The sequence below is a fragment of the Lucilia sericata genome, unplaced genomic scaffold (genome assembly GCF_015586225.1).
Source record: "Lucilia sericata isolate MDLA Ls3-8-SP2 unplaced genomic scaffold, ASM1558622v1 Contig001067F_arrow, whole genome shotgun sequence".
Lineage (NCBI taxonomy): Eukaryota > Metazoa > Arthropoda > Insecta > Diptera > Calliphoridae > Lucilia > Lucilia sericata.
The window spans coordinates 18,709-46,348 of record NW_023995044.1 but is presented as its reverse complement, the minus strand read 5'-3'; the positions used below and the strand labels follow the sequence as shown (position 1 = coordinate 46,348).

General features: G+C 31.7%; 3 protein-coding genes across 4 annotated transcripts; all 3 read left to right on the top strand.

Annotated features, from left to right (window-relative positions):
• Nucleotides 1-818: 818 nt before the first annotated feature.
• Nucleotides 819-9,774, top strand: LOC119609852 (nuclear pore complex protein Nup133). Its single transcript, XM_037964837.1, has 12 exons — nt 819-1,134; nt 1,192-1,906; nt 2,007-2,199; nt 2,259-2,372; nt 2,451-3,075; nt 3,138-3,342; nt 3,408-3,520; nt 3,576-4,141; nt 8,582-8,934; nt 9,011-9,199; nt 9,261-9,477; nt 9,547-9,774. The coding sequence occupies exons 1-12, from the start codon at nt 926-928 to the stop codon at nt 9,705-9,707; spliced, it is 3,660 nt and encodes a 1,219-aa protein (XP_037820765.1). The 5' UTR covers nt 819-925; the 3' UTR covers nt 9,708-9,774.
• Nucleotides 9,775-10,115: 341 nt separating this feature from the next.
• LOC119609848 (myeloperoxidase) lies at nt 10,116-27,069 on the top strand. 2 transcript variants are annotated; one of them, XM_037964833.1, is made up of 6 exons: nt 10,116-10,375; nt 13,464-14,982; nt 15,042-15,421; nt 16,300-16,469; nt 16,530-17,361; nt 26,862-27,069. In XM_037964833.1, exons 1-5 carry the CDS (start codon nt 10,230-10,232, stop codon nt 16,811-16,813), a joined length of 2,499 nt encoding a protein of 832 aa, XP_037820761.1. In that variant the 5' UTR covers nt 10,116-10,229; the 3' UTR covers nt 16,814-17,361; nt 26,862-27,069. The 2 variants fall into 2 exon arrangements, with proteins under 2 accessions (XP_037820761.1, XP_037820762.1); XM_037964834.1 differs by lacking the exon at nt 26,862-27,069 and having other exon boundaries at nt 16,300-16,431; nt 16,530-16,666.
• Nucleotides 20,003-20,913, top strand: LOC119609850. Its single transcript, XM_037964835.1, has 2 exons — nt 20,003-20,407; nt 20,467-20,913. The coding sequence occupies exons 1-2, from the start codon at nt 20,214-20,216 to the stop codon at nt 20,795-20,797; spliced, it is 525 nt and encodes a 174-aa protein (XP_037820763.1). The 5' UTR covers nt 20,003-20,213; the 3' UTR covers nt 20,798-20,913.
• Nucleotides 27,070-27,640: the final 571 nt, after the last annotated feature.

Below are 27,640 nucleotides of genomic sequence, written 5' to 3'. Positions count from 1 at the left end.
TCGTACTTCAACTGGTACTTTTTGAGTTTTCTAAAATATTGAATATATAAACATAAAATTAAACACGCAGTATCCTAATTGAACGAAAATTTAAAAAGCATACTTTCTGGTACTTTTTTGTTATTTTACTAATACTTTTCGAATTTTCTATAATATTGAACCTAAAATTGGACACGCAGCTTCCTGATTGTATTAAAATCTGTATGCGAGTAATTTCTAAAATGCCCATAGCATTTATATTTAGTTACAATTGTATTAAAAAAAGCAGAAAAATAATTAATTTATTAGAATAAAATTACATTCGATTTACTTTCCACTAGATTTGTGTACTCGGTTTTAAAACCAGAAAAAATATGCGAATTCGTTTTTAAACGAGAAATTTACTCGGATTTGGTTTACAGAACAGACAGGACTATGTAATATTATTTCGCCCAAATTGGCTTTTTTATTACTGAATAAATAACATATCTTTGTTTTTACGTTATTGATCATTTTCTTAATGCAAAATTTTTTAGAAACTGATTTTCTGCAAGATGTTTTATATGGAGGATATAGGCCGATCCTCGTAAATTTTTTTATCCATCCCTGCATAATTTCTCACGCAACTTTTGAGCTTGCTCTGTTTTGTTCTTATAAACAATATATTTGCTTCCAAAATCCCACTTTCTGATCTCTCGGATTCCGTTTTTATTTAAAATCGTTGAAAATTTTGAAAACGAAACGTAGTTGAAAACTTAGCCGGCTTACAGTCGATTTTAAGCCGCTGACACATATTTAGTGTCAGTCACCGCCGCCGTTAATATTTGTCGGCGCAGGGCTCTGCCACACATTTTCGTGAATTGTCAAAAGAAACGCCGGTTTTTGTTTGTTGTGCGAAATATTTGTAAAAATCTCTTAATTTTCGTAATAAAATAGATACTCATAAATGAAAATGGATAAAAATCTTCATCAGCAACTATATTCGGGTATGGCGCGACATTCTTTGGGCGGCGCTGGTACCGGGATACGCGCCAGACAGACATCTGCATCAACATTTAGCAATGTCGGACGCAAATCTTTAGGTGGTTCAGCCTTGAGTTATGCTGCTGGTGGTTTAAAGAAGGCAACTGGTGGTGGAGGCAGTATAGGACAAAGGTAAGTAAAATGTTTGACTTTAATTCAAAAACACCTGAAATTTTTTGTGTATACTAGCCGTTACAGCATTTCTGGACGTTCGAATCAATCGTTTATGGGCATACGTTCGGATTTCAATTTAGTTGAAAGCTATGGCTTGCAGTTGCCTGTTCTGGTAAATGAGGCCTTAACATTTAGCGAGAAAAACCAATCTGTGTCAGTTCGTTGCTCTGAAAACGGCTGGGCTTGGGTGGTGCACGGTCGCCGCCTTTTAGTTTGGCAATATAAAGATGTGCGTAATGCCAGCACTGGCAATTCACCACCCAAGAGCGCCAAGGATCTATTGGCTCGCAGTCATCAGCGCAGAGGTGGCGCCATGGCTCAATGTCGGGAATTGACACTACCCCACTGCGATATTGGACACAAAGCATCTTTGGTTAGTGTTTTCTTAAGTGAAAGTCAACAAATGGCCTCGTGTGTGGCAGTTTCACCCACTGGTGATGTACGTTATTGGCCCTCAATAGCCCACGATGGCAGTTCGGTTGATTTAACAAATATTCTCGATGGTCAAGAGTTTGATTATATGTTAACATTGCCTCAGCAGCAAATGCCTTTAAGTTATTTACTTGTGACAACCACCTGTAGCATGGTTCTGCTACAATTGCAATTGCAAAACGGTCGTCATGTGCTGCAGCATAAGACAATACGTCAACCTTCTGGGTTTTTGGGTGGTATTGGTAAAAAGTTTGCTTCGATTATAATTGGCATGAATAATGCGAATGATAAAGAAAATGTAAGTTGGTTTGTGATTTGTTATTTATTTGACTCCCTGTATATCTGTAAGCAATTTTATAAATGGTAATAATTTTTAATTTTGTTCAATTGTTTTGTAGAAATTTGTAGCTGTTGCTTGTGATCCCCAAGATTCGGGTGAACGTGAAGCTGTTGTTGCAGTCTTAGCTGATCGTTGGATTCAGCGCTGGCGTCTCAATCATTCTGGCAACAATGAACAAATGTTATTTGAAGATTCTGAAATTATACGCAAAATACGTGATGAATTTCAACAGAAATTCTGGAATGTTAGAGGTAAGAATGTAATATAAATTATAATTTATAGCATGTTTTAAATCTTTTCTTACACACAGACAGTTTAAATGTTGATTTACAACTGCTCGATATGCATATTTTTGAGGGAAAGACATATGTTTTGGCTGGAGCTGTAAATACCACACAAACTCCGCAAATGTATTATGGCATGAGTAAGTTTGATTTATTAAGAATTCATTCATTTTTTAACTATTTTCTACCACTAATGTCTTTTTAAATTTACTTTCTAGGCGTTTTATCTACCAGCAATGAAGGAATGCGTTTATTGAGTTTTACTCCCTTCAAATTTTCCCACTTCTATAGTGTGGCTACAGAAAATGAATGTTTATCATTGCGTTTCATTATTTGTCGCACACACATTTATATTTACAACGATAAGGTAGTCTATCCTTTGCCTCTAGCCAATATACAAATTGGTGAAATTGATGCAGAAAAAATTGAATTTCATTTACAAGATGATCGTATCCTTAGTGCTGCTGTTTGTGCTAATATTCCTTTAATATTTAGTCGTACTCATGGTTTAGTTTCTATAACTCCAGGAGATTTTGATAGTTCAGATATAATGAATGCTTCTTGCACCACACCTGAAGTATTTTCTCCCATGGGCGATACTACTTTAAGGGAACAGAGTGTTTTGTCCTCATCGATGAGTAATATAAATGAACAGAATTTGTACATGTATGAATTAGATCCAGATTCTATATATTCGGAATTTAAAGATGAAGTTAGTCAATTGAAGGCGGCTTTTATATATCGTTTGAAACGTAATACTAATATGTGTAATAGCATTCTAAATGATTTGCTGAGAAATGCCGCGGAACCATCTACCACTGGAGAAGCCGCACAATTGGATAAGTACGTTTTAAATGTAAACAATTAAAGAATATTATTTTAATATTTTTTTATTTGCTTCATAGAATTGTTATTACTATAGCTGAAGATTTGGCTGAAGATATTCCCGCCACCGATCCTCGTTGGGAACAGTTATGGGAAGAACCTAATGCTCAAAAATATGCTTTAGGCAGTTCTTCTTCTTTGCAAATTATAACACAACTTAAAGAGAAAAACTTGGCCTTAAGACATTTTGTAGAATTTCTACATGCTACTGGCTTATGGGAAAAGGTAACTTTTAGCCCCTTATAAAAGCTATAAAATTTATTATTACCATATGTATTTAAAAATTTCAGCTGAGCTCTGTTCCCAGTGCTGGTGGCAATGTTTTAAAACCCACTAGTTTTGTTATATCCGATATTAACGAGAGAATTATTGCAGCCATTGCTTTAAGAAGTATACAAAACAAGTAAGTTTTTCTACATAACAAAGCAAATGACTTTTATTCAAACATTTTCCAACAGATACAACAAACTCATCGATGAGGCCATTAATTCGCTAGTACAACGTTGGCAAGAACGTCCTCAGGGTAATTTAACCGCTCAAGATTTATTCTATGTACGCATCTGCAAATTCCAAGATATTTTCCAAGCCTTCTGCGATCTAGCCGATAATCGTATAGAAAATCAACATCAATCTTCTAACTTAGCATCATTTATCTCCGATATTAATACAGTCGTTTTGCATATTACTACAGAAGTAATTAATTTCCGTGAACAGAATTCTACAATTTATTCTTTGCCTGCAGAGAAAATGGATTCATTCGAATACTTACCTTGGACTGCAATGTCTGGTAATATTGGTTTAAGAGATTCTCTATCACATCTTATAGATATTTCGGTAAAATATGGCGCTCATGGTACTAGTGATCCTGATTTGAGACAGAGAATATATCAACAAATATTGGAATTAATTGATTTTATATTGGATGGTCGTAAACATTATTTGGAAAGTGTAAGAGACACGGAGAAATTCAATGTATTGCAACAGCAGTTTGAGTCACAGAGAAGGGATTTAATATCGATTTTGAGTGAGTAACATAAAGCTTTTTAAATTTTTAACAATTTTTTTCTATAAAAAGTGTTTTATGTCTATAGTCTAGTTCAACGGTTCCCAAATGGGGGTCCGCGGACCCCTAGTGGTCCGTAGTAAAATCCTAGGGGGTCCGCGAAGACGAACGAAAAAAACCATGAATAAACAATATTCTGCTTTTATATGTATGTACAAATATCTCCAATTTTTGTGCAATAATCCCAAATTTTTTTGGTAACTTTTTGAATTTTATTTTTTCGGTTAGGCCCTACAAATTTATTGTATAACTTTTATAAAGTAAAGTACTGCGTGATTTGTAATTTTTATTTCCTGTATATGTACTGAAATAATGGTTTTTATTTTAGACAAATAATACTCTGCCTTACAATTAAATTAGGGATACTGGTATTCCGGAGTATGAAGTTCAATTCAAAGACAAGCTTATTACAGATTTAAGTTTATCAAATTGTAAGCAAAAGTGTTCTCGTTTGAAAGGACTAAAATTATATATTTCCAAAACAGAGGTGACTCTTTATGCATCTCTATATAAATATTCCAATCCGACGTGATACACAGATTTTAACTTGATTTTGTCGACCAATACATATTATTAAATTAACAATAGAAAATCCATAGCGTTTCGCGTAAATATGTAGCCAAAAACCATGAAGTAAAATAATTCGTTGGTATTTTAAAATTCAAATTTAAGTTCCAAATTCACAGTACTTTAACAAAGAGTTCAAATCATATATTATGCGGATAACGCATTCCGCAACAACATAGAAGAAGTCCAACTTTCTTATATTATTTTCCCGAAAACTTAGCTCACTTACTCAGTTCACCCTTTGCAATCGCAACAAATTTTTGAAACGTGACTCCTTAAGCACATGTGACAATATTTGATAAAGAAACCTTTTCGCTACCTTGAAGAAAAATGAAGATGAAAGATCACACGATCATAAAATTAAACATCATGTTAACATATCAACAAAGAAGTCATTCTATCTTCAAAACATGCAATTGAAAACCTATCTGAAATATTATATATTCTCAATGTACAGGAAAAAAAAATATGTATGGGGGTCCGCGAAATAAAATAAGTTCTTCAAGGGGTCCGCGAAGTAAAAATCTGTGGGAACCGCTGGTCTAGTTAGACTATAGACTAGACCAGAGACTGAAAATAACGAGTCCACTTTGTTTTTATAAGGTTAATTGCTGTGATCACCATTTATAATTGTGTTTTTGCAGTTTATCACTGAGAGAAACCTTTATGTTAGATTTTTTTTATAAGTGGTTGAGAGAAACCGAAAGGAAAAACAAAATAACTCGCTACAATTGATTTTTATTTTGTAAACATTTTTGAAAAGGTCTGCTAATGATTTTTATTTTTAAAAGCAAAACAATAAATCGCAAATGTAAATACACGATAAGGACAGACATACTATCTTCAGAAATCATAGCAAACAACAACAATATACTCTCCCACTTTCTTATAAGCAAGAGAAAAAAGGAATTCAAAACCCAAGTGCTCAGCCAAAATCATAAGTAACAAAACAAAAGTAGTAAAGGTTATACTAAACCATTTAAGTAAAAATCATTTTATAACTGTTATTCTGAGTGATTTATTTTAAAAAACAAAAATAAATTACAATTCATACTTTGGTTATGTGGCCCAGTTATTTTCAGTCTCTGGACTAGACTATAGATTAGACTATAGACTAGACTATAGACTAGACTTTAGAGTAGACTATAGACTAGGCTATTTGATAAAATCGAACAAATTCTTGGTAGAATTCTAGTCTATAGTCTACTCTATAGTCTATATAGACTAGACTATAGACTAGACTATAGACTAGACTATAGACTAGACTATACTAGACTATAGACTAGACTATAGACTAGACTATAGACTAGACTATAGACTAGACTATAGACTAGACTATAGACTAGACTATAGACTAGACTATAGACTAGACTATAGACTAGACTATAGACTAGACTATAGACTAGACTATAGACTAGACTATAGACTAGACTATAGACTAGACTATAGACTAGACTATAGACTAGACTATAGACTAGACTATAGACTAGACTATAGACTAGACTATAGACTAGACTATAGACTAGACTATAGACTAGACTATAGACTAGACTATAGACTAGACTATAGACTAGACTATAGACTAGACTATAGACTAGACTATAGACTAGACTATAGACTAGACTATAGACTAGACTATAGACTAGACTATAGACTAGACTATAGACTAGACTATAGACTAGACTATAGACTAGACTATAGACTAGACTATAGACTAGACTATAGACTAGACTATAGACTAGACTATAGACTAGACTATAGACTAGACTATAGACTAGACTATAGACTAGACTATAGACTAGACTATAGACTAGACTAGACTAGACTATAGACTAGACTATAGACTAGACTATAGACTAGACTATAGACTAGACTATAGACTAGACTATAGACTAGACTATAGACTAGACTATAGACTAGACTATAGACTAGACTATAGATAGACTATCAGACCTAGACTATAGACTAGATAGACCTATAGACTAGACTAGACTAGACTATAGACTAGACTAGACTAGACTATAGAGCTAGACTAGACTTAGACTAGACTATAGACTAGACTATAGACTAGACTATAGACTAAGACTATAGACTAGACGATAGACTAGACTAATAGACTAGACTATAGACTAGACTATAGACTAGACTATAGACTAGACTATAGACTAGACTATAGACTAGACTATAGACTAGACTAGACTAGACTAGACTATAGACTAGACTATAGACTAGACTAGACTAGACTATAGACTAGACTATAGACTAGACTAGACTATAGACTAGACTAGACTATAGACTAGATATAGACTAGACTAGACTATAGACTAGACTATAGACTAGACTATAGCTAGACTAGACTAGACTATAGACAGACTATAGACTAGACTAGACTAGACTATAGACTAGACTCATAGACTAGACTATAGACTAGACTATAGACTAGACTATAGACTAGACTATAGACTAGACTATAGACTAGACTATAGACTAGACTATAGACTAGACTATAGACTAGACTATAGACTAGACTATAGACTAGACTATAGACTAGACTATAGACTAGACTATAGACTAGACTATAGACTAGACTACTATAGACTAGACTATAGACTAGACTATAGACTAGACTATAGACTAGACTATAGACTAGACTATAGACTAGACTATAGACTAGACTATAGACTAGACTATAGACTAGACTATAGACTAGACTATAGACTAGACTAATAGACTAGACTATAGACTAGACTATAGACTAGACTATAGACTAGACTAGACTAGACTATAGACTAGACTATAGACTAGACTATAGACTAGACTATAGACTAGACTATAGACTAGACTATAGACTAGACTATAGACTAGACTATAGACTAGACTATAGACTAGACTATAGACTAGACTATAGACTAGACTATAGACTAGACTATAGACTAGACTATAGACTAGACTATAGACTAGACTATAGACTAGACTATAGACTAGACTATAGACTAGACTATAGACTAGACTATAGACTAGACTATAGACCTAGACTATAGACTAGACTATAGACTAGACTATAGACTAGACTATAGACTAGACTATAGACTAGACTATAGACTAGACTATAGACTAGACTATAGACTAGACTATAGACTAGACTATAGACTAGACTATAGGACTAGACTATAGACTAGACTATAGACTAGACTATAGACTAGACTATAGACTAGACTATAGACTAGACTATAGACTAGACTATAGACTAGACTATAGACTAGGACTATAGACTAGACTATAGACTAGACTATAGACTAGACTATAGACTAGACTATAGACTAGACTATAGACTAGACTATAAGACTAGAGACTAAGACTAGACTATAGACTAGACTATAGACTAGACTATAGACTAGACTATAGACTAGACTATAGACTAGACTATAGACTAGACTATAGACTAGACTATAGACTAGACTATAGACTAGACTATAGACTAGACTATAGACTAGACTATAGACTAGACTATAGACTAGACTATAGACTAGACTATAGACTAGACTATAGACTAGACTAGACTATAGACTAGACTATAGACTAGACTATAGACTAGACTATAGACTAGACTATAGACTAGACTATAGACTAGAATTCTACCAAGAATTTGTTCGATTTTATCAAATAGCCTAGTCTATAGTCTACTCTAAAGTCTAGTCTATAGTCTATAGTCTAGTCTATAGTCTGCAGTCTTGTCTATAGTCGAAGTATATTTCCGAGTAAAAAAAATCTCAGAATTGAAGATATTTTAATTATTATTTTTAACATCTTCAATTTCTTTTCTCTTCCTTTCAGTTGATAACAATCAATATGAAGCCGCTGCTAAATTAGCTGAGAAATACTTGGATTTCCAAAGTCTTGTTTTACTCTGTGATGTTACGAACAATCAAGAGCGTCTCGATTCATACATAAAAAAGTACGAAGAATATGATTTCTCACAATTTGCCATTAATTGGCATTTAAGACAGAATCGTCAAGGTGAAGTATTTGAACGTTTTAAAGGCAATCAAGCCGCATTATCACAATTTATGCGTGATCATCCAACATTGGGTTGGATACAACTTGTATTTAATGGTGACTTCGAAAGAGCCTCTAAAATACTATTTCAATTGGCTCAAAGTGAAACAGAATTTGTGCAAAGGAAAAAGGTATGTGGGAATTATTTTTATTTCTTATAATATGTTGCCCATAATAGAATTAATGTTATTTTCAAATTCCTATTAGTCCATGTTATCGTTGGCCAAACTATCAGCATTTGCTTCGACGGGTTCTGATTTATCATTACAATTAGAAACCATAAATGCTGAATTAAATATTGTGGATTATCAGGAGCAATTAAGTGAACATTTATTACTGGCCTTTGGTTATGATGTTGAACATCAAAAAGTTTTAAAAATTGAGGAGATTATCAATGTAAGTGGAGTTGTTGAAATATTTTGTTCCTTACTAATTACATTGTGTTTTCTAAATAAAGTTATTTATTGCCGAAGAGAACGAAACAGCTACAGAATTTGATTTCCGCAAGGCCTTGGAATTATTAAACTATTTGGAAGATCCTTTTGAGGCGAGACACAAAATTTGGTGTGCTGCTATTTTAAGAGACAATTGGGTTGAATATGATACAAATTCTGCTGTAGATTATATACAGAATTTGTTATTCTTTAAACTCATTGAATTGTGTCATTTGATGGGTAAGTATTTCATTTTTGTAATATTTATTTCTTTATAATTTTTGAAATCTTTTTTTTATTCTGTATTAGATGGTGACTTTGAAAGTTTTCTACCGCCCATGGAAGAGTTTATCAGTAGCACAGATTTAGAAGATTTAGTTAGTAATAAATCATTTCAGTATCTGCTTAAACTTACTTATGAATATATTAATGATGCCTATAAGAAAAGCGATGAAATGATGGAAATGTAAAACCTCCAATTAGTTTGTTTAAGTTTTTAGTGTTAAAAATAATAAAATTGCATTTTTTGTTATAAAATTTCTAACAAAGTATTTTAATACATTTTCCAAGTCATTGGGTTTCAATAACCCAATTGCTACTTTTATTTTGTAGTATTTTAAAATTACGGTTCAATTTACAAACAATCAGATTCATTCAGTAATTATTTGAATTAATTTTTAATCTCTCATTACAAAACAAATCATTATTAAAATATGCGAATATGTCTATTTTCATCTAATATCATATTATAGTTTTGTCTATACAATTTTATGTTTTATTCGCCCATTGAAACCTTAGTAATGCTTTAAGTAAATCACAATCGCGTCTATTGACTGACTTACGTCTACTTTAAATTTGTTTTCCAAGAGTTTAGTTACTTTTTAGACTTCGTTACGTTTACAACATCATTTTCATAAGATCTAACATCTTGTGTTTTAGTTGTTATTAATAATAAAAAAATAAGTAAAGTTTAATTTTTAAAAATAAAGAAAATGGCGGATGAAACTACTCCTTTAACTAATACTTTTGTGCCGCAACCACCACCCGGTCCGGTATATGTTTTCCCTGGAGGTGTTTCTCCTCGTTCGCGTCGTCATAAAATGCATCAATTGCAATGGTGTTTAGGATTAACATTTTTGTGAGTGCTGTAAAAGAAAAAATGTGATGAAATGATGAAAAAAAGTTGTGGAAAAAGAAGTGAATTTTGTTAATGACTAGTCACTGCACAAATAAACCACTGTTTTAACATAACAATTAAGGATTAATGTTTTTCCTCAATAATAATTCTATAGAAAACCTAAACTTCATTTAAGGACTTTTTAAATTAGTTCTTTAGGTTGGTTAATCGTTATTAAGAATAAAATATCCTTTAAACAACTTTCCAAATTTTTGCATATTGCTTCAAAGGAAAACTATTTAATTCTAAATAAACTTGAAGACCTATAACATATTTACAAATGATGAATGGTGACAAATCTATACAATAACAAGAACCCGTCCTCCTGATTTCGATAACTTGTAAAAAATCTTTGAATTTTAAGCTAAGTTTGTTAACTGATGTATTAACTTTGTAGTCTGGAAATGAAAGCTACTATATCACCTGTTCCAATCATGATTATCCCTTTAAAGTGATTTATTTTCTCTCACTAGGATATTGGAGTCAAATTTTTCTGCTATATAATATTTACTAATTCTTCTGTTAAAAGATTTCTATGCAATGTCCGAAATTTCAGGATTAAACCGGCAACGATTTAAAGTGCCTGAAACTATACGTTCACGGTAGCAGTTGCGGAAACTGCACCAGCCGGCTCTTAATTGTGCCAAGATGGTTCTAGAGTGGCTGGGTAATTGTCTCTCATAATCCGATATCGCAGGGGGGTGTTCATTTAGAACTCTGTTGCATCTGTAGCCATTAATGGAATCGGTGACCTCCATTTGATGCAACATTTCCCGGGCGCTTGCAATTGACAGTCTGTCGCTACAATCGTCTCTTTATCCATGTCCCAAGAGTTACCAGCTAAAGCTTTAAGGACCTTGTTTCTGTTTCGAACCTTTTTTTTTTGATGTAGTTTGCGAAGTGAAGGAGGCTGTCAAAGGCTACCCCTAATATTTTCGGGTTTTGAACCGTGGGGATAGTACGTCCTTCGACGGAGATATTTAGCGCCGTTCTTACTTCTTTGGTCCAAGAGGTGAAAAGTGATACCGAGGATTTAGAAGCAGATAACCTAAGTTTGCGTTTCTGAAAAAAGTCTGTAATGGTGGCCAAGTATTGGGTGATTTTGGTGCTTATGTCGTCGATGTTGACACCTAAAGGAATGACGGTGCAATCATCTGTATACGACATTGGGTTTTGTAAGCAGATTGTCTACGTGTTTACCTTTTGTGATATCTGTAAAGAGAAAGGATCACCGTCATCTGCATCCTACTCAAATTAGGTAGTCGCACGAATAAAATAATTTATCTTTCGAATGTTTACCTCAAATAAATCCGTTAAATAGTGCTAGCTAAACCTATATTCTTCTAGGACTATGTGGTGACCTTAAAAGTGAGTGGCATCCTCGTATTTCTGTTCATCATGACAACTTTTGCAGAAGTAGTTTCTTGGGCGATTTAAACCTCTACTACGAAGCCCAAAAGACTTGTGTTGTATATAGACTACATAATCTTTACTATTTAGCAGGTAGCCTCAGTCGATCACGGTATTTACACTTGCTAGTGTGGTTGTGCAAGGTATCTGGTAATCGAAGGTATGAAATATAGTCCTATCACGTAATGTCATCTCATTAAGAGATGTACGACATTTAAGGGCCATGTTTAATAGCTTTTAGAGCATGCTCACCGTCAGTATCCAATCCGTATACTCGATATAATCTAAGCCAATTTGTAGACCGTTTTGTTGCTGATAATCCTGCACTGACCAAGAAGTTTGAAGAAACTCTCGTTTTAATGCTCTCAATGCAAACTCTCGTTCCAATGCGCTCAACATAGAGGCCATCTCTCATCCTTTATTTTAAGCCACCAGTGTTAATCTTGTACGATCAATCACGTTGAAATATATGAAACTAATTGGCGGTTTGACACGGCATAGGTTTCAGCATTGTAAAGCGTTATAGGCTCTCGAAATTTAAAATATCAACATTTTATTGGATTGACACGGCCAGAAGGCCAGAAGCTTAACGGTGTGTAACTTTTTGACCAGCCACTCCGGAATAAACGGCAACGAATGTACTTTTCGTAAAGGAAAAGGAAATCGAGGAAGGTAACGAATGCAACGAGGGCTAATTAGAAACATTCGGCGAGAGAAACCCATGACTCCTACGAGAAGCTTCTCAGAATGAGCAAGTTCGAGGTTCGTATGATGGTGCATATTTTGTGTGGACACAGAGAATTAAGGCCAAAAATATACAAAAAATGACGAACGGATTCATTCAATTTCTTTCTTTATAGAAAATTTTCGTAAAACTTCCCTTTTCATAGAAAATTTTCGGAGAAAACTTTCCTTTTCATAGAAACTTTTCAGAAAACTTCTCTTCTTATAAAATTTTTTCGGAAATTTCATTTTTATTGAAAACTGTTCATAAAATTTCTCTTTTTATAGAAATTGTTCGTAAAATTTCACTTTTATATGGAATTTCCGGAAATGTTCTTTTTTTTATAGAAAATGTTCTCTCTTTATGTCAAATTTTCGAAAAATTTCTCAATTTTTAAAAAAAATTCAGAAAATATCTCATATTTATAAAAAAATTCGGAAAATTTGTCTTCTTTATTGCAGACTAATATGCCTACATACTGGCTTAGAAAACTCTTTGCACTCCTAAGGCTACGGAATTACATAAAACCCGTTGTTTAAACCTTAACATATATTTTAATTTTGTTTGTTTATTTATTTTTAAAGTTATTCTCTTTTATAATACATAAGGAATATTAAATTACTTACCCAGTTTATTGGCCTACATTCGGTGGCAATAGACTTCTTGCCACTAAAAGTAAACAACTTCCAACATAAAACAAAAACAATCATATGTTGTTTTGTGGCTTTAACACTTTAGCAAAATATTTGTGTAGTGACTGGGAAATATAAATTATAAAAAAATAAAAATGCTAAAAGCAAAACAAAATAAAAAAAAAAAAAAAATATTATAGAATTAGTAGAAATACCACAAGTGTATAACATTTCAAAGAGAAACTGTTATACTTGATGTTTTGTTCATTTATTTTATCAATAGAGTCATCATTATTGCATCTTTGATTATTGTCTTAGCCATAAACAATGAATATCCGTATCCGCCCGTTTTACTGTTGGCTACAAATGAGTCAGCCAATAATTTAAATCAAACGGTCAATTCAACGGTTTTATCAGAAAGATTAGAAGCCATAAAGTTTCCCATACCTGATGAGCCGGAAGATGATTGGTCTCTGAGACGTTTTCATTTGCAACACAATGATACTGATTGGGCTATAAGTGAGGGCATTAAAGCCCTGGGAGATCGTGAAATATTGGAAGAGAGTTTAGAGCCAACACCGGTTGATTCACCAGCATTTCGTCATTACCGTTCATTAAGTTCAAATGCGGCTTCGAGGAAATTGGCGCGTAGAGGATTTGTGGAAAATGAAGCCACAGATAGTTTAGCGGAGAAATTTAACTATACACGTGGTCGTGTTCGTTCAAATATAGGCCATGGACCCAAAATCGTATTACCTGATCCTACATCTGATATAATATGTGACTTCAATGCCAAATATCGTCGTTCTAGCGGCATATGTAATAATAAAAATCATCCTCGTCATTATGGAGCAGCTTTAATACCCTATCGACGTATGGTAAATCCCGACTATGCAGATGGTATTTCTCAACCCAGAGGAGTGCTTAAGAATGGCACCAGTTTATTGCCTCCCGCTCGTCAAGTGTCATTGAAAATAAATCGTGCTTCCTATGAAACAGATTCAAATTTCACTGTAATGTTGGCGGTATTTGGACAATTTTTAGATCACGACATAACAGCCACTTCTCTTACATCCTCTCTGGAAGGCGAGTCCATAAATTGTTGTGGACAACCTCTAAACTTAACACATCCAGAATGTTTTCCTGTTACAGTATTACCCGATGATCCTTATTATAAGGCATATAATTTAAGTTGTATGAATTTTGTGCGCTCAGCTCCGGCTCCGACGGGTCATTTTGGTCCTAGACAACAATTAAATCAAGCTACTTCATTTATAGATGCTTCAGTGGTCTATGGAAATTCAGATTTGCGTCAGAATCATCTACGTACTTTAAACAATGGTCTGCTGCGCATGTATATTACCGAAGATCATAGGGAATTATTGCCCATATCCACAAATCCAGATGATGGCTGTAATCGCGAAGTCATGATAAAACAAGGGAAATATTGTTTTGAATCTGGTGATGATCGAGCTAATGAAAATTTATTATTAACATCCATGCATTTACTGTGGTCACGGCAACATAATTACTTGGCTAATGGTCTACAGAAAGAAAATCCCGATTGGGATGATGAAACCGTATTTCAAGAAGCGCGTAGAATAGTAGCTGCCCAAATTGCCCATATAACTTACAATGAATTTTTACCCATACTATTAGGCAGAGAATGGGCGGATAGGAAGGGAATAACTCCCCAAATGGAGAACCTGGATGCTCCTGATACTTATGATCGTAATGTAAATCCTTCTATAGCCAATTGTTTTGCAGCGGCAGCATTTCGCTTTGCTCATACTCTATTGCCGGTAATTTTAATTATTGTAGAGTTTATTTAAGAAAAGATAAACGTTTTTCACTTTTCTAGGGTCTTTTTAATGTCACCAGCAATCATAGTAATCCTGAGTATATGGAACTGCATAAAATGTTATTTAATCCTTTTTCTCTGTGGCAAAGTGGTGGCATTGACACAGCTCTTTTAATTGCTACCAATACGCCAGTACAACGCGTAGATCGCTTTTTTTCCTTGGAAGTTACACAACATCTATTTGAAGATATCTCAGATGATCATTTACCCGCTTGCGGTTTGGACTTAGTTTCGTTGAACATTCAACGAGGACGAGATCATGGTTTACCCGCTTATCCAGTTTATAGAAAACATTGTCAACTGCCACCGGTAGATACTTGGGAGCAAATGGCACAAGCTGTGGATAAGGATTCATTGAAATCGATACGAGAAATCTATAGGTAAATATTTTAACGGAAATCTTGTGGCATGAACATTTTGATCCAGGTTTCTTTTCAAGAAATTAGTTAGTTAGTTATTCAGTAAGTTAGTTAGTTATTTAGTTAGTTAGTTAGTTAGTTAGTTAGTTTGTTAGTTTGTTAGTTTGTTAGTTTGTTAGTTTGTTAGTTTGTTAGTTAGTTAGTTAGTTTGTTAGTTAGTTAGTTAGTTAGTTAGTTAGTTAGTTAGTTAGTCAGTTAGTTAGTAGTAGTTAGTTAGTAGTTAGTAGTTAGTAGTTAGTTAGTTAGTTAGTTAGTTAGTTAGTTAGTTAGTTTAGTTAGTTAGTTAGTTAGTTAGTTAGTTAGTTAGTTAGTTAGTTAGTTAGTTAGTTAGTTAGTTAGTTAGTTAGTTAGTTAGTTAGTTAGTTAGTTAGTTAGTTAGTTAGTTAGTTAGTTAGTTAGTTAGTTAGTTAGTTAGTTAGTTAGTTAGTTAGTTAGTTAGTTAGTTAGTTAGTTAGTTAGTTAGTTAGTTAGTTAGTTAGTTAGTTAGTTAGTTAGTTAGTTAGTTAGTTAGTTAGTTAGTTAGTTAGTTAGTTAGTTAGTTAGTTAGTTAGTTAGTTAGTTAGTTAGTTAGTTAGTTAGTTAGTTAGTTAGTTAGTTAGTTAGTTAGTTAGTTAGTTAGTTAGTTAGTTAGTTAGTTAGTTAGTTAGTTAGTTAGTTAGTTAGTTAGTTAGTTCATTAGTTAGTTAGTTGAGATAGCAACGGAGTTCTTTGAAAATCTTGGGCTCTGCTTTAACTTTCCTTTAACGGAAATTATAATTCAGAGAGATTTTGAACTGGCGATAGACCTGTTTTCAAGTGAATCTTAAGCTAGTTGTAGTTAATTTCTAATCTGATTACAGCTCTCCCAATGATGTCGATGTTTATACAGGAGCTTTGAGTGAGCCTCCCTTAGAAGGAGCTATTTTTGGTCCTTTATTAGCCTGCATGGTGGCTGATCAATTTATGCGATTAAAGCGAGGAGATTCATTTTGGTATGAACGTAAAATTGGACCACAAAAGTTTACTAAAGGTATTATTTATATGTAATTCAATTAATTAATAAAAATCTTTTATAATTTTTAATTTTCAGATCAATTAAGAACGATTTATGGAACAACTTTATCCCAAATTATTTGCCGTAATTCCGATGATATCAAACAGATACGTAAATATGTTATGGAACATCGCAAAAATGAACCAAACGTTATCATAGACTGTGATGATTTAAAGCATTTCAATTTTACTCCCTGGAATTTGAATCAACAACCTGTACAATTGCATAAAGCTCAATTTAATTCTCAAGCAGCCAGAATACGTGTGATTAATAAATCACAAACGAATAAAACGAATCAATCTTTAAACTCTATAAATTAATATAAAACCATAATATATTTACATACATACGTACACAATGTACATACATCATCTTTTTTAAACAAAAATATCACACGAAACATTCATATAACACCAACATCATCATTACCATCATCGCCATCAACAAGATCAAACACAAATAAAGTTTAATGACTTTTACATACAATTTGTTCATTGTTTTTGTTTAATATTACTTATTTAATTTAATTTGTTTATATTTATATTTGACTTAATATAACAATTAATTTGTTTCTAACAGTATATTTACGCTTAGGAAAATTGTGATGATGATGATGTTGCATTATCAGCAACTTGATTTATGCATTGAGGCATAACAGAAGTGTATGGGAATCTACTTATTTGCAGATTGAACAACTTTACACACTCCTCACAATTGACAATGAAGTTTGTTTGCCTGTTTTTAAAACATCTTTCAACATTCATCACCATTTTGCAATCGAACGAACGAACGATCGATGATTGTTCGACATCATCATCGTAATATGGATCACTGGTACGCGGCTGATGTAATCTTTTAAGGAATTACGGTATGTTTAAATAATCTTTTGTTTTGTAGTTCATTTTTATTTTTGTTTTTATTATAATTATTATAATTGTTATTGTTATTTGTGTTTAATTTAAGTTTACACTTAGTGATAGGAAAGAAATTTTAAATTATTTGGCCATGAATGTGAAACAATATTTTGAAAGTATTGTATTATGTCTCCTTGAAAATGATCACGTTAAATTTGTCTATTTAAAATCTAATCGGAAAATTTTCTCCTCCATGCTTCCTCGTTCCTGTTAATAGAGTTTCGAAAACAATTTTTTTTCTACAATAATAAGATTTATTATTCTTATTATGTATTTTTGCAACATTACGTTTTTCTCTAGAAGTTCAGCTTATCAGTTCAGAAATAAATGTTAATTACAAAACATTATGTAACAACCAATAAGGAAATAAAATAAGTAATATTGATGAGTTATTACCTCCCAAAAAATATATAGTCCAAAAACAGACAAAAGTACTTTGTATTGTATTCTATAAAAAAACATTCAAATGACGCGTAATAATAAAAAAATCGTGTATACTCCAGTTAATGCTGTATCTTATCTCCAGACCGTAAAGACAAGCAAACAAAACAAACAATTTATTTGTTTTATTTTTAATTTTTCTTTTTTGCGAATATGTAAATGAATCGTTACAATTTGGGCTAACAGTGATAAGAAATGAAAAATGAAATGAAACTGTTAGATAGGTCAAAAGATAAGATGGATTCTATGGAAGTTGGATTTTATTTGGAAATGCTTAAAACGGGCTTATTTTTCAAAAATGTTCCAAAAAGGAAATTCCAATAGAAATTGAAAAGGAATTTTTATAGAATGTACTTTACATTTACACACTCTCAACGAATTTCTGCAGATGAGTATATGTCCATTATCGGATATTGGGGCCGCTTTATACTATCGACTATACTATAGACTAGGCCATAGACTAGACTGTGGACTAGACTATAGACTAGACTATAGACTAGACTATAGACTAGACTATAGACTTGACTATAGACTAGACTATAGACTAGACTATAGACTAGACTATAGACTAGACTATAGACTAGACTATAGACTACACTATAGACTAGACTATAGACTAGACTATAGACTAGACTATAGACTAGACTATAGACTAGACTATAGACTAGACTATAGACTAGACTATAGACTAGACTATAGACTAGACTATAGACTAGACTATAGACTAGACTATAGACTAGACTATAGACTAGACTATAGACTAGACTATAGACTAGACTATAGACTAGACTATAGACTAGACTATAGACTAGACTATAGACTAGACTATAGACTAGACTATAGACTAGACTATAGACTAGACTATAGACTAGACTATAGACTAGACTATAGACTAGACTATAGACTAGACTATAGACTAGACTATAGACTAGACTATAGACTAGACTATAGACTAGACTATAGACTAGACTATAGACTAGACTATAGACTAGACTATAGACTAGACTATAGACTAGACTATAGACTAGACTATAGACTAGACTATAGACTAGACTATAGACTAGATTATAGACTAGACTATAGACTAGACTATAGACTAGACTATAGACTAGACTATAGACTAGACTATAGACTAGACTATAGACTAGACTATAGACTAGACTAGACTAGACTATAGACTAGACTATAGACTAGACTATAGACTAGACTATAGACTAGACTATAGACTAGACTATAGACTAGACTATAGACTAGACTATAGACTAGACTAGACTATAGACTAGACTATAGACTAGACTATAGACTAGACTATAGACTAGACTATAGACTAAACTATAGACTAGACTATAGACTAGACTATAGACTAGACTATAGACTAGACTATAGACTAGACTATAGACTAGACTATAGACTAGACTATAGACTAGACTATAGACTAGACTATAGACTAGACTATAGACTAGACTATAGACTAGACTATAGACTAGACTATAGACTAGACTAATAGACTAGACTATAGACTAGACTATAGACTAGACTATAGACAAGACTATAGACAGACTATAGACTAGACTATAGACTAGACTATAGACTAGACTATAGACTAGACTATAGACTAGACTAGACTAGACTATAGACTAGACTATAGACTAGACTATAGACTAGACTATAGACTAGACTATAGACTAGACTATAGACTAGACTATAGGCTAGACTATAGACTAGACTATAGACTAGACTATAGACTAGACTATAGACTAGACTATAGATTAGACTATAGACTAAACTATAGAAAATATTAATTTTTATTTTAGAACTGAAGTAATTCACATAATACTCTAGCCGACGTAAATTTTATTACAATTATCTCTAAGCGTCTTACTTGTGCTTACTCTCTTTTAATATAAGATCATTTAAAAGAGTGGTAGTAAAGTGGGATTTACCCCTAGCTATTTTTTATTGTTGTTGTTATCACTTGCTGCTTCAGAAGAGTGATGCGAATTATGAAAAAAATCTACATAGTTAATTTCAAGATAATATTGTTTACATATGTATATATTTGTGTGTGTTTTTTGTTGTTGTCATTATTTAAATTACGGAAAATAATAAAAATTAAAGAAACAACGAAAATGATTTAACTATGCGAAATTTGAAAACAATCAAAACAGTTGAACAACAATACTTGAGGTGTCGACAACAAACAGCCTCCCGGTATTCGTCATAAGGACCAAATAAATTAAATAAAATATTTTTTTGTGTTAATGATCATTTTCAAAAAAGGCCGAATTTACTCGAGCAAATTCAGCAGTCTTGTGGGGAAAATTTTCACTAAAAACAAAAAAGTCTATAAAACTAAAAGAAAAAAATGGCTCCTAATGAAACATCAGCCTTATTGAAGAATTATCGTGAACAAAAATATCCTAATAATGGTGATCAAAATAATAATAATAATGGTGAAACAGTAGTTGTGGGTGGTTACCATGCTATGGACGATAAAAATCATATAGTTTATGTGACTAAGGATGCTTCCGAGTATGAGTCTATATTCTGTATTAATGAGTAATTATTTAAATTGATTTACTAAGAACCTGTTAAAACATATAGTATTTTTATTTTAGCTATACCTCCTCCTTGACTTTGGATGAATTGCTACCATATCAATTAGATCCTTGGTGGCAAAATTTACGAAGCATTATGTTTTTAATATTTTGGTTGACCCTGCTACTGACATTTCTTACTGCCTGCCTGTTATCGTATTTACAATTAGGTCATGTCACCTGTAATGTGGTACAAAAACAGCTGTTAACTACTAATTCCATTGAAGTGTCATCATCCTCTACCAGCAGCAGCATTTTAACAGAAGCAACAACATTACCCACAAACATTGCCCAAGTATTATCAACTGAGCTCTTAGGTGGTACGAAATTATCAATGACAACTGTACCATGAATCGAAAAAAGAAAAAATAAACAAAATGTTTTTGTTTTGAATTCCTGCTTCTATGAAGTATTTTTGTAGCTAATTTAAGAATACATAATTTAAATTTATTGTGTGTAATGATGTGAAAGTATATAAAAATAAATTTAATTGCTTAAAATAATACAAATTAATTGCTTGTTAAAATATACAATACAACAACAAAAAAAAAAAAAAAACATTTGAATAGCAACTTTGATCAAATTCATTATTTCGCGATAATGAATATATATGTACATACTATATACATTTGAGTATCCCTAGGAACAGCCTTTTTAAGAATCTCAAGTAGGAATACCTCTCAATCGATGAGTGTTAATGTAGATCCTATGGGGTAACCCTAACTCTGGAGCATTTTCTTTGTCATTGGCAGGCTTTCACCGAAATTAGATCCAAATATCTTGGGAGTGATATTATTTCGGATATAACATCCCTCACGAATACTGATTGGAAAATTCTTAGGAATTACGTCCAGGAAACTGAGTTTCTGATCATCGGACAATAATACATTCAGTGAATACTATATAAAGTTTTTATTTTAACCAACAAACATTTTATATTAAAAGGAGCGCACAACAGGCCCGATAGTGGCCTAGGTGTATTTCTTCGTATTTGATGTAGATACATACATCCTACTATCAACCTAATCTAACCTAAATAAACTAATAGAGATCAGAACTTTAAAAATATCACAATATATTTTTAATAATTAGTTAAGATTACATTTTCCCGAAGGAAAAGGTTTGCTATGGCCATTAATCATCTGTCGGTATTCTGATCTTGAATGTATCATATATCTAATTAGGAAAGCTTCCTTGATTTTAAAAAGAAATTTGAATAATAAACTGATTTTATATAACAGGGGTTATATACAGGATAGGATCAATTATGTACCGATCTTTATACATTTGATAGAAAGATTTCGTTTCATAAAAACTTAAATGTTTAAGGCAGTTATAAACATTGAAATGAACCCCATATATAAGGTCAAATATGGTCCGATTGCCAATACGATCTAGAGTTTTCTCAACTGTTAGACAGATCCCCATGACTCGATCACCCTTCAGTGTAATAAGGAACCTTAATATATGTGTAGGCCAATAGGCCAATATTTCGATTTGTTATATAAATATGTTGGTTTGAGAAAGGGAAATTTTATATCACCATCTCCATGTTCTCAGATTTGTTTAAATATTAACTTTAAACATCAAGGGGATGAAGGTTGTTATAGTTCAAACGAGGAAATTTCCGATTCAGTGTTCATTTTTTTTCAGTGTTGATAAAGATCATGTTGTGCCACAGACTCACTTTGTCGGTATTGTAATCTGTTCCCAGATTCACTTTGACGATTCCTTGTCAGGTGGTGTTTTGTCGTCCGCTAGGATCGTTTACTTGACCATGATAGTAGTACAACAACAGCAAATTACAATAATGAGTAGAAAAATATCGACATTATCAACTATAATTCGGTCCTAATAACGTGTCTTTAGTAAAAATTTTCCTAGTTCTAGCAAAACTCAATTTGGGTAGATCTATTCGATTAAGTTCTTCAGACGGTCCTAAAGATCCCTTTGTACTTGTCTGTAGGAGAATAGTTTAAGGCGGGAAAAGTATAGAGTAATAACATAATAAAAGAGTGAATTAACCGAAGTACTCAAATAAGAGTTCAGAAGTCATCAAATAAGAAAGAATTAAGATCTAAAGGTAAAGCTATTAATAGTCTTAAAATTCTTTATTCAAAATCATGACTGATCACTTTAATATCACTTAGATTATGCCATGTTAGATAGATGTAGTTTACAGCGTATTACACTACTTTCGAATAACCAAATTTCAGGGCTGATTTCTATTATCAGCTGAAAAAATAATAAATACATTTTGTGATAAGTTTACACCTACATATGAAAAATGTTTCCTGGTTATTTCTATATAATCCCATGAAATACTAGTATAATAAATCGTTTAAAGCTTATTACTAGTTTTAAATATGCTTAATTACACCCTGTAACAGTTTTGAAAAAAAGCTTTTACCCATAAAGTTAATATGCATGTGAAACTAGATTCCAATTTTAGCAATTCTGCGTAATACGATTTTTATAAAAGGACTTCAATGTTTAAAGGACTTACAATTTCAAACGAATATTTTAATGATTCGTTTGTATGATGCTAATATTGGTATCAAATGAAAGCTGGCAATTAAACTTTAAGGTCTTTTTACCGGGGCATAAGAGCTGATTATAAAAAATTGAGTACACAGAGTTAATACTAATGGTCCACAGTTTTCTGTACACATAGAAAATGACTGCTGCACTGTTATATAAAACTGTTATAATAAAACTAAACGATCTTTTAACAGTTTTGTTTTCATTTTATTTTAATATTATTTTTATTTCTTTTATAATTAAATTAATCTTTAACATTTTTTTAATTTTATTTGATTTTATTATTTTTATTTAAAACTACAATACTATAAAGTTGTTTTTACTTTTTTTTTTTGTTTATTTACTTAACTTTTAATTAAATTAATTATTGATAGTGTGAAATCGTAGAAAATCGTTTGTAAAAAAAATCAAATCTAAAAGTTATTGGCTTAGAGAGTAGTTGTGGCTGGGTATAGAAAATTATTTATAAATATTTTAGTTAGAATTATAGTAGAGTATTGGATTAACTTTTTTTGTATAAAATAAAACATTTCTAAAGTTTTGGGCCATAACTAAAAAATCTCCTTTGTTTATGTTTTTTTTTATAAAAAATTGGTTATATTTCGTTATAAATTAAGTTTTAGTTGTTTCTTTTATTTTATTTTTGTTTTTAAATAGGACGTATTAAAATTTTTTTTGGTTCAACGCTACTTTACATAAGGCCATAATCTTAAGGTCCTAAGAAAATGGCACTTTCGCCTATTCTGATACATGCATAAATTATCCTTTATAAAACTTATAAAATTGTGTCTATTTATATATTTTTAATAACCGATGTTGTATGAAGTATCATCGTTGTATTTTTTCATTCCTTACATGATAGAACTATTTTGTTTTTTATAATTAAATAATAGCTTTAATTAAAATTTTTTCATGTACCGGTACTAAAGAAATCATTTACCGAAACTATAGTACATAATTGATAAAGTAATTGGTTAACGTGTGGCTTTAAGTTTTAACTATTTATTTTTAAAGTGGCACTCACAAACTATATCGTATTTTAAAATTTTATGATCTTAATCTTTGAAAGTCATCAGCAAAAAATTTACGAAGCTTTTGAAAGTCTTACCCCCGTTAACCCCACCTCCGGTTATCGTTTAACCGGTAGATATTCTGCCGTTTAAAATTATTTTTTTATGAAAACTGACAATTTAACCTTACGGTAAAATATAACCAGACATTGAGATAATGGGGGAACGGTAAACGGTAAAATGAGAAAAGAATTTAAATAAAATTTAATTTTGCGCCACTTTGATAGAGAATTGTTCATATTGTATCCTATTAATTTATTATTGTGCATTATTTTATAGAATTGTTAATATCCATAGTATTTTCAACGTTTTACTGTTAACTTTAAATTTCTGCTGAAATCTAGATTCAAACAAAACTAAAAACCATAAGGGTCTTATTATATTTGTATACTATACCTAATCAAATAAAGATAATACCTAAATATCAAGATTCACTCCTCTACAGTCAGGTCTATAATACAGACTGGATTATAGTGGGTACTATAGAATGCCCAACTGTAGACTCAATAATTATATTTTAGGAGATTAAAGTTTTGATAATGATCGGCACTCTAAACTCCTCTATAGTCGGGTCTATAAAATAGATTATCCGTCAAAGTTGGTACTACAGACTCGATTATACTTTGAAGACCCGACTATAGTCTAAAATATTATATTTTAGGGAATTAAAGTTTTGACACAGATCGGGGCTCTAAACACCTATTCGGTCTATAAAATAGAATATCCGTCAAAGACTCGATTATCCGTCAAAGTTGGTACTACAGACTCGATAATAAAACGCCCGACTATAATCTCAAATATTATATTTTAGGGAATTAAAGTTTTGACACAGATCGGGGCTCTAAACTCCTCCACAGTCGAGTCTATAAAATAGAATATCCGTCAAAGTAGTTACTACAGACTCGAATATAAAACGCCCGACTATAGTCTCAAATATTATATTTTAGGGAATTAAAGTTTTGACGCAGATCGTGGCTCTAAACTCCTCCACAGTCGAGTCTATAAAATAGAATATTCATCAAAGTCGGTACTACAGACTCGATTATAGTAAGTACTATAGAACGCCCGACTATAATCTCTACTATTGAGTAGACTCTTAAATATAGATTCAAGAGTAGACTTGATTAAAGTCTCGAATATAGTGTTGTCTATAGGTTTTATTGGAATATCGAATGTAATATCTACCATTTTATGGACTATTGACTAGACTATAGATTTGACTGTTGACAGATTCGATTGTAGTCTCGACTATAGTGTCGACTATAGACTCTATTATAATGGTGCCTAAAAAGTCTACTTAAGAGTCGACTCTGTTACAGACGTGACATTAGTCTCGACACTAGGGTCGATTATAATATCGACTATAAACTCGACTGTAGTCACGTCTGTAGGCGTAATTACTGACTCCATTTAGACTCCGCTATAGCCTCGATCATATAATTCGCTGTAGATAGACTCGATTATAGTCTCGACCATAGACTCCACTATGAACTTAACCACTAATTTTATTTTCGAATCGACTATAAACTCCTCTGCAGATGGACTTAATTATATTATCGAATATAGACTGGACTATTGGCTCAACTATTATATCGACTATAGACTCAACTGTAGTTTCGACTATGACTCTACTATGGACTCGACTATAGACTCCACTATAGACTTTATTGTCAAATCCACTATAGTCGTCACTATAGATAATCTAATTTATAGTCTGTACTATACATTCAACTGTAGATTCGAATATAGTCTCGATTATAGACTAAATACTAGACTATAGACTCTGCTATAGATTATACTTATAATTAAATTGAAGACTTGATTATAATCGCGACTATAGACACCATTGTTAAATGGGCTATAGACACGTCTATATGTATTTCGAATATATAAATGTATGTATACTCAACGATTGTCTCGATATTAGGCACAACTGTGGTTTAGATTATAGACTTGTCTGTAGACTCAATTATAGGCATTTTTCCGGATAGACTTGATTTTATATTGACGTGATTATTTATAGTCTCGACTACAAACTAGACTATAGTTTCGACCAAAAACTCGCATATAAACCCACTCGACTTTATTAGAGTCAATAGTCCTTACCATATCGTTGTTTGAGGCAATTCTTTGGGCTCTACTTGAATGATTCAGTCCAAAATTAGACCATTCTCAACCAACTACAACAAATACATATTAACATCGATATGTCCCCAACAGTTCTGTAGGATAATCTCAAACTATCTATATAACCTACTACTTAGGGTTCTTCCTAGTAACCGACTGCCCAGGTGAGTAGATAGAACAAAGTCAATTCTACGAAGATACAGTCAGAACGCTAGTCCAAAGAAGTTAATGCTCGGAAATGAAGATTTTTAAGTTTGTATTTTAAGTATCCACTTTCTATATTACTTGGGGATTGTAAAGTGACGACTGTCTACACTCTTGTTTACAAAGAGTACATTCGTGACGAAAAAGAATTTGAGGAGGTTAGACGTGGAAACGACTGTATTTTTCGGATGCTTTGACTCTTTGATGAGTTAAAAGATGATCATACATAATCTTAGTCAATTTTTTCCCAAATTACTTGAACCAAACAAAAGAAATCATAAAATTAAAACACTTTTTTCAAATTTGTATTTTTCTTATAGTTTTTCCAAAAAAAACTAAATCAGTTTTATTTAATAATAATAAAAAAATCATAAATAATAAACACAAATAAATTTAATAATTTTAATATTCTAACATTTCAGCTGTCAACCATTATTAAGTAATAATTTTTATTTACTTTTAATTTATTTTCAGGATTCAATATTTATTAATGAATTTTTATATATAATATTTCGTTATTCATTCTTTAGGTTCAAACTTAAAAATGTATTTTTAAATGTTTCTTTTAAAAAATATCAATTTATATTCAATATTTAACTAAATCTTGTTTTTTGGCTTTTATTAATTATTATTATTATTATTTTTATATATTTATTTATATGTTTTTTACTATATATCATCCATTTAAAAAAATTAATTTTACTAAAAATAAAGTTTTAACAACATTGTTTTTATTTATTTTTTATTATTATTAATTATTACACATTTCATTTATATGTAAATATTTTATATACTCGTATGTAATTGCTTTGTTTTAATGTTTATAAAAAAATTATTTACATTTATTACAAATAAATTACATTTAATTATATTTAATAAACATTCTATAAGATAACAATAAAAATAAATTTTATAATTTATTTAATAATTTATTTGGTGTTATTTTACTTTATTTTGTTAAACAAAAAACAAACGGATTTATTTTCGTTTATACTTAGTGTTAGTTTATTACCGCCCCTGGTGTGTTAACAAAAAACAAAGCGATAAAAACCAAAGCATACTTTAAGGCGCTTTCTAGTCAAATTTACTTTCTGCTGAATTCTGAGCTCCTGGTAGGAAAGTAAAAATTTTTAAATCGGTATTTTTGAAGGATTTTTTTTTATTTTACACTCGAAGACAAATTTAGTTAAATTGGTTTTACATTACTTAAATGAGTGTGGAATTGGTAGTAGAATAGATAGAATTTTAAATGG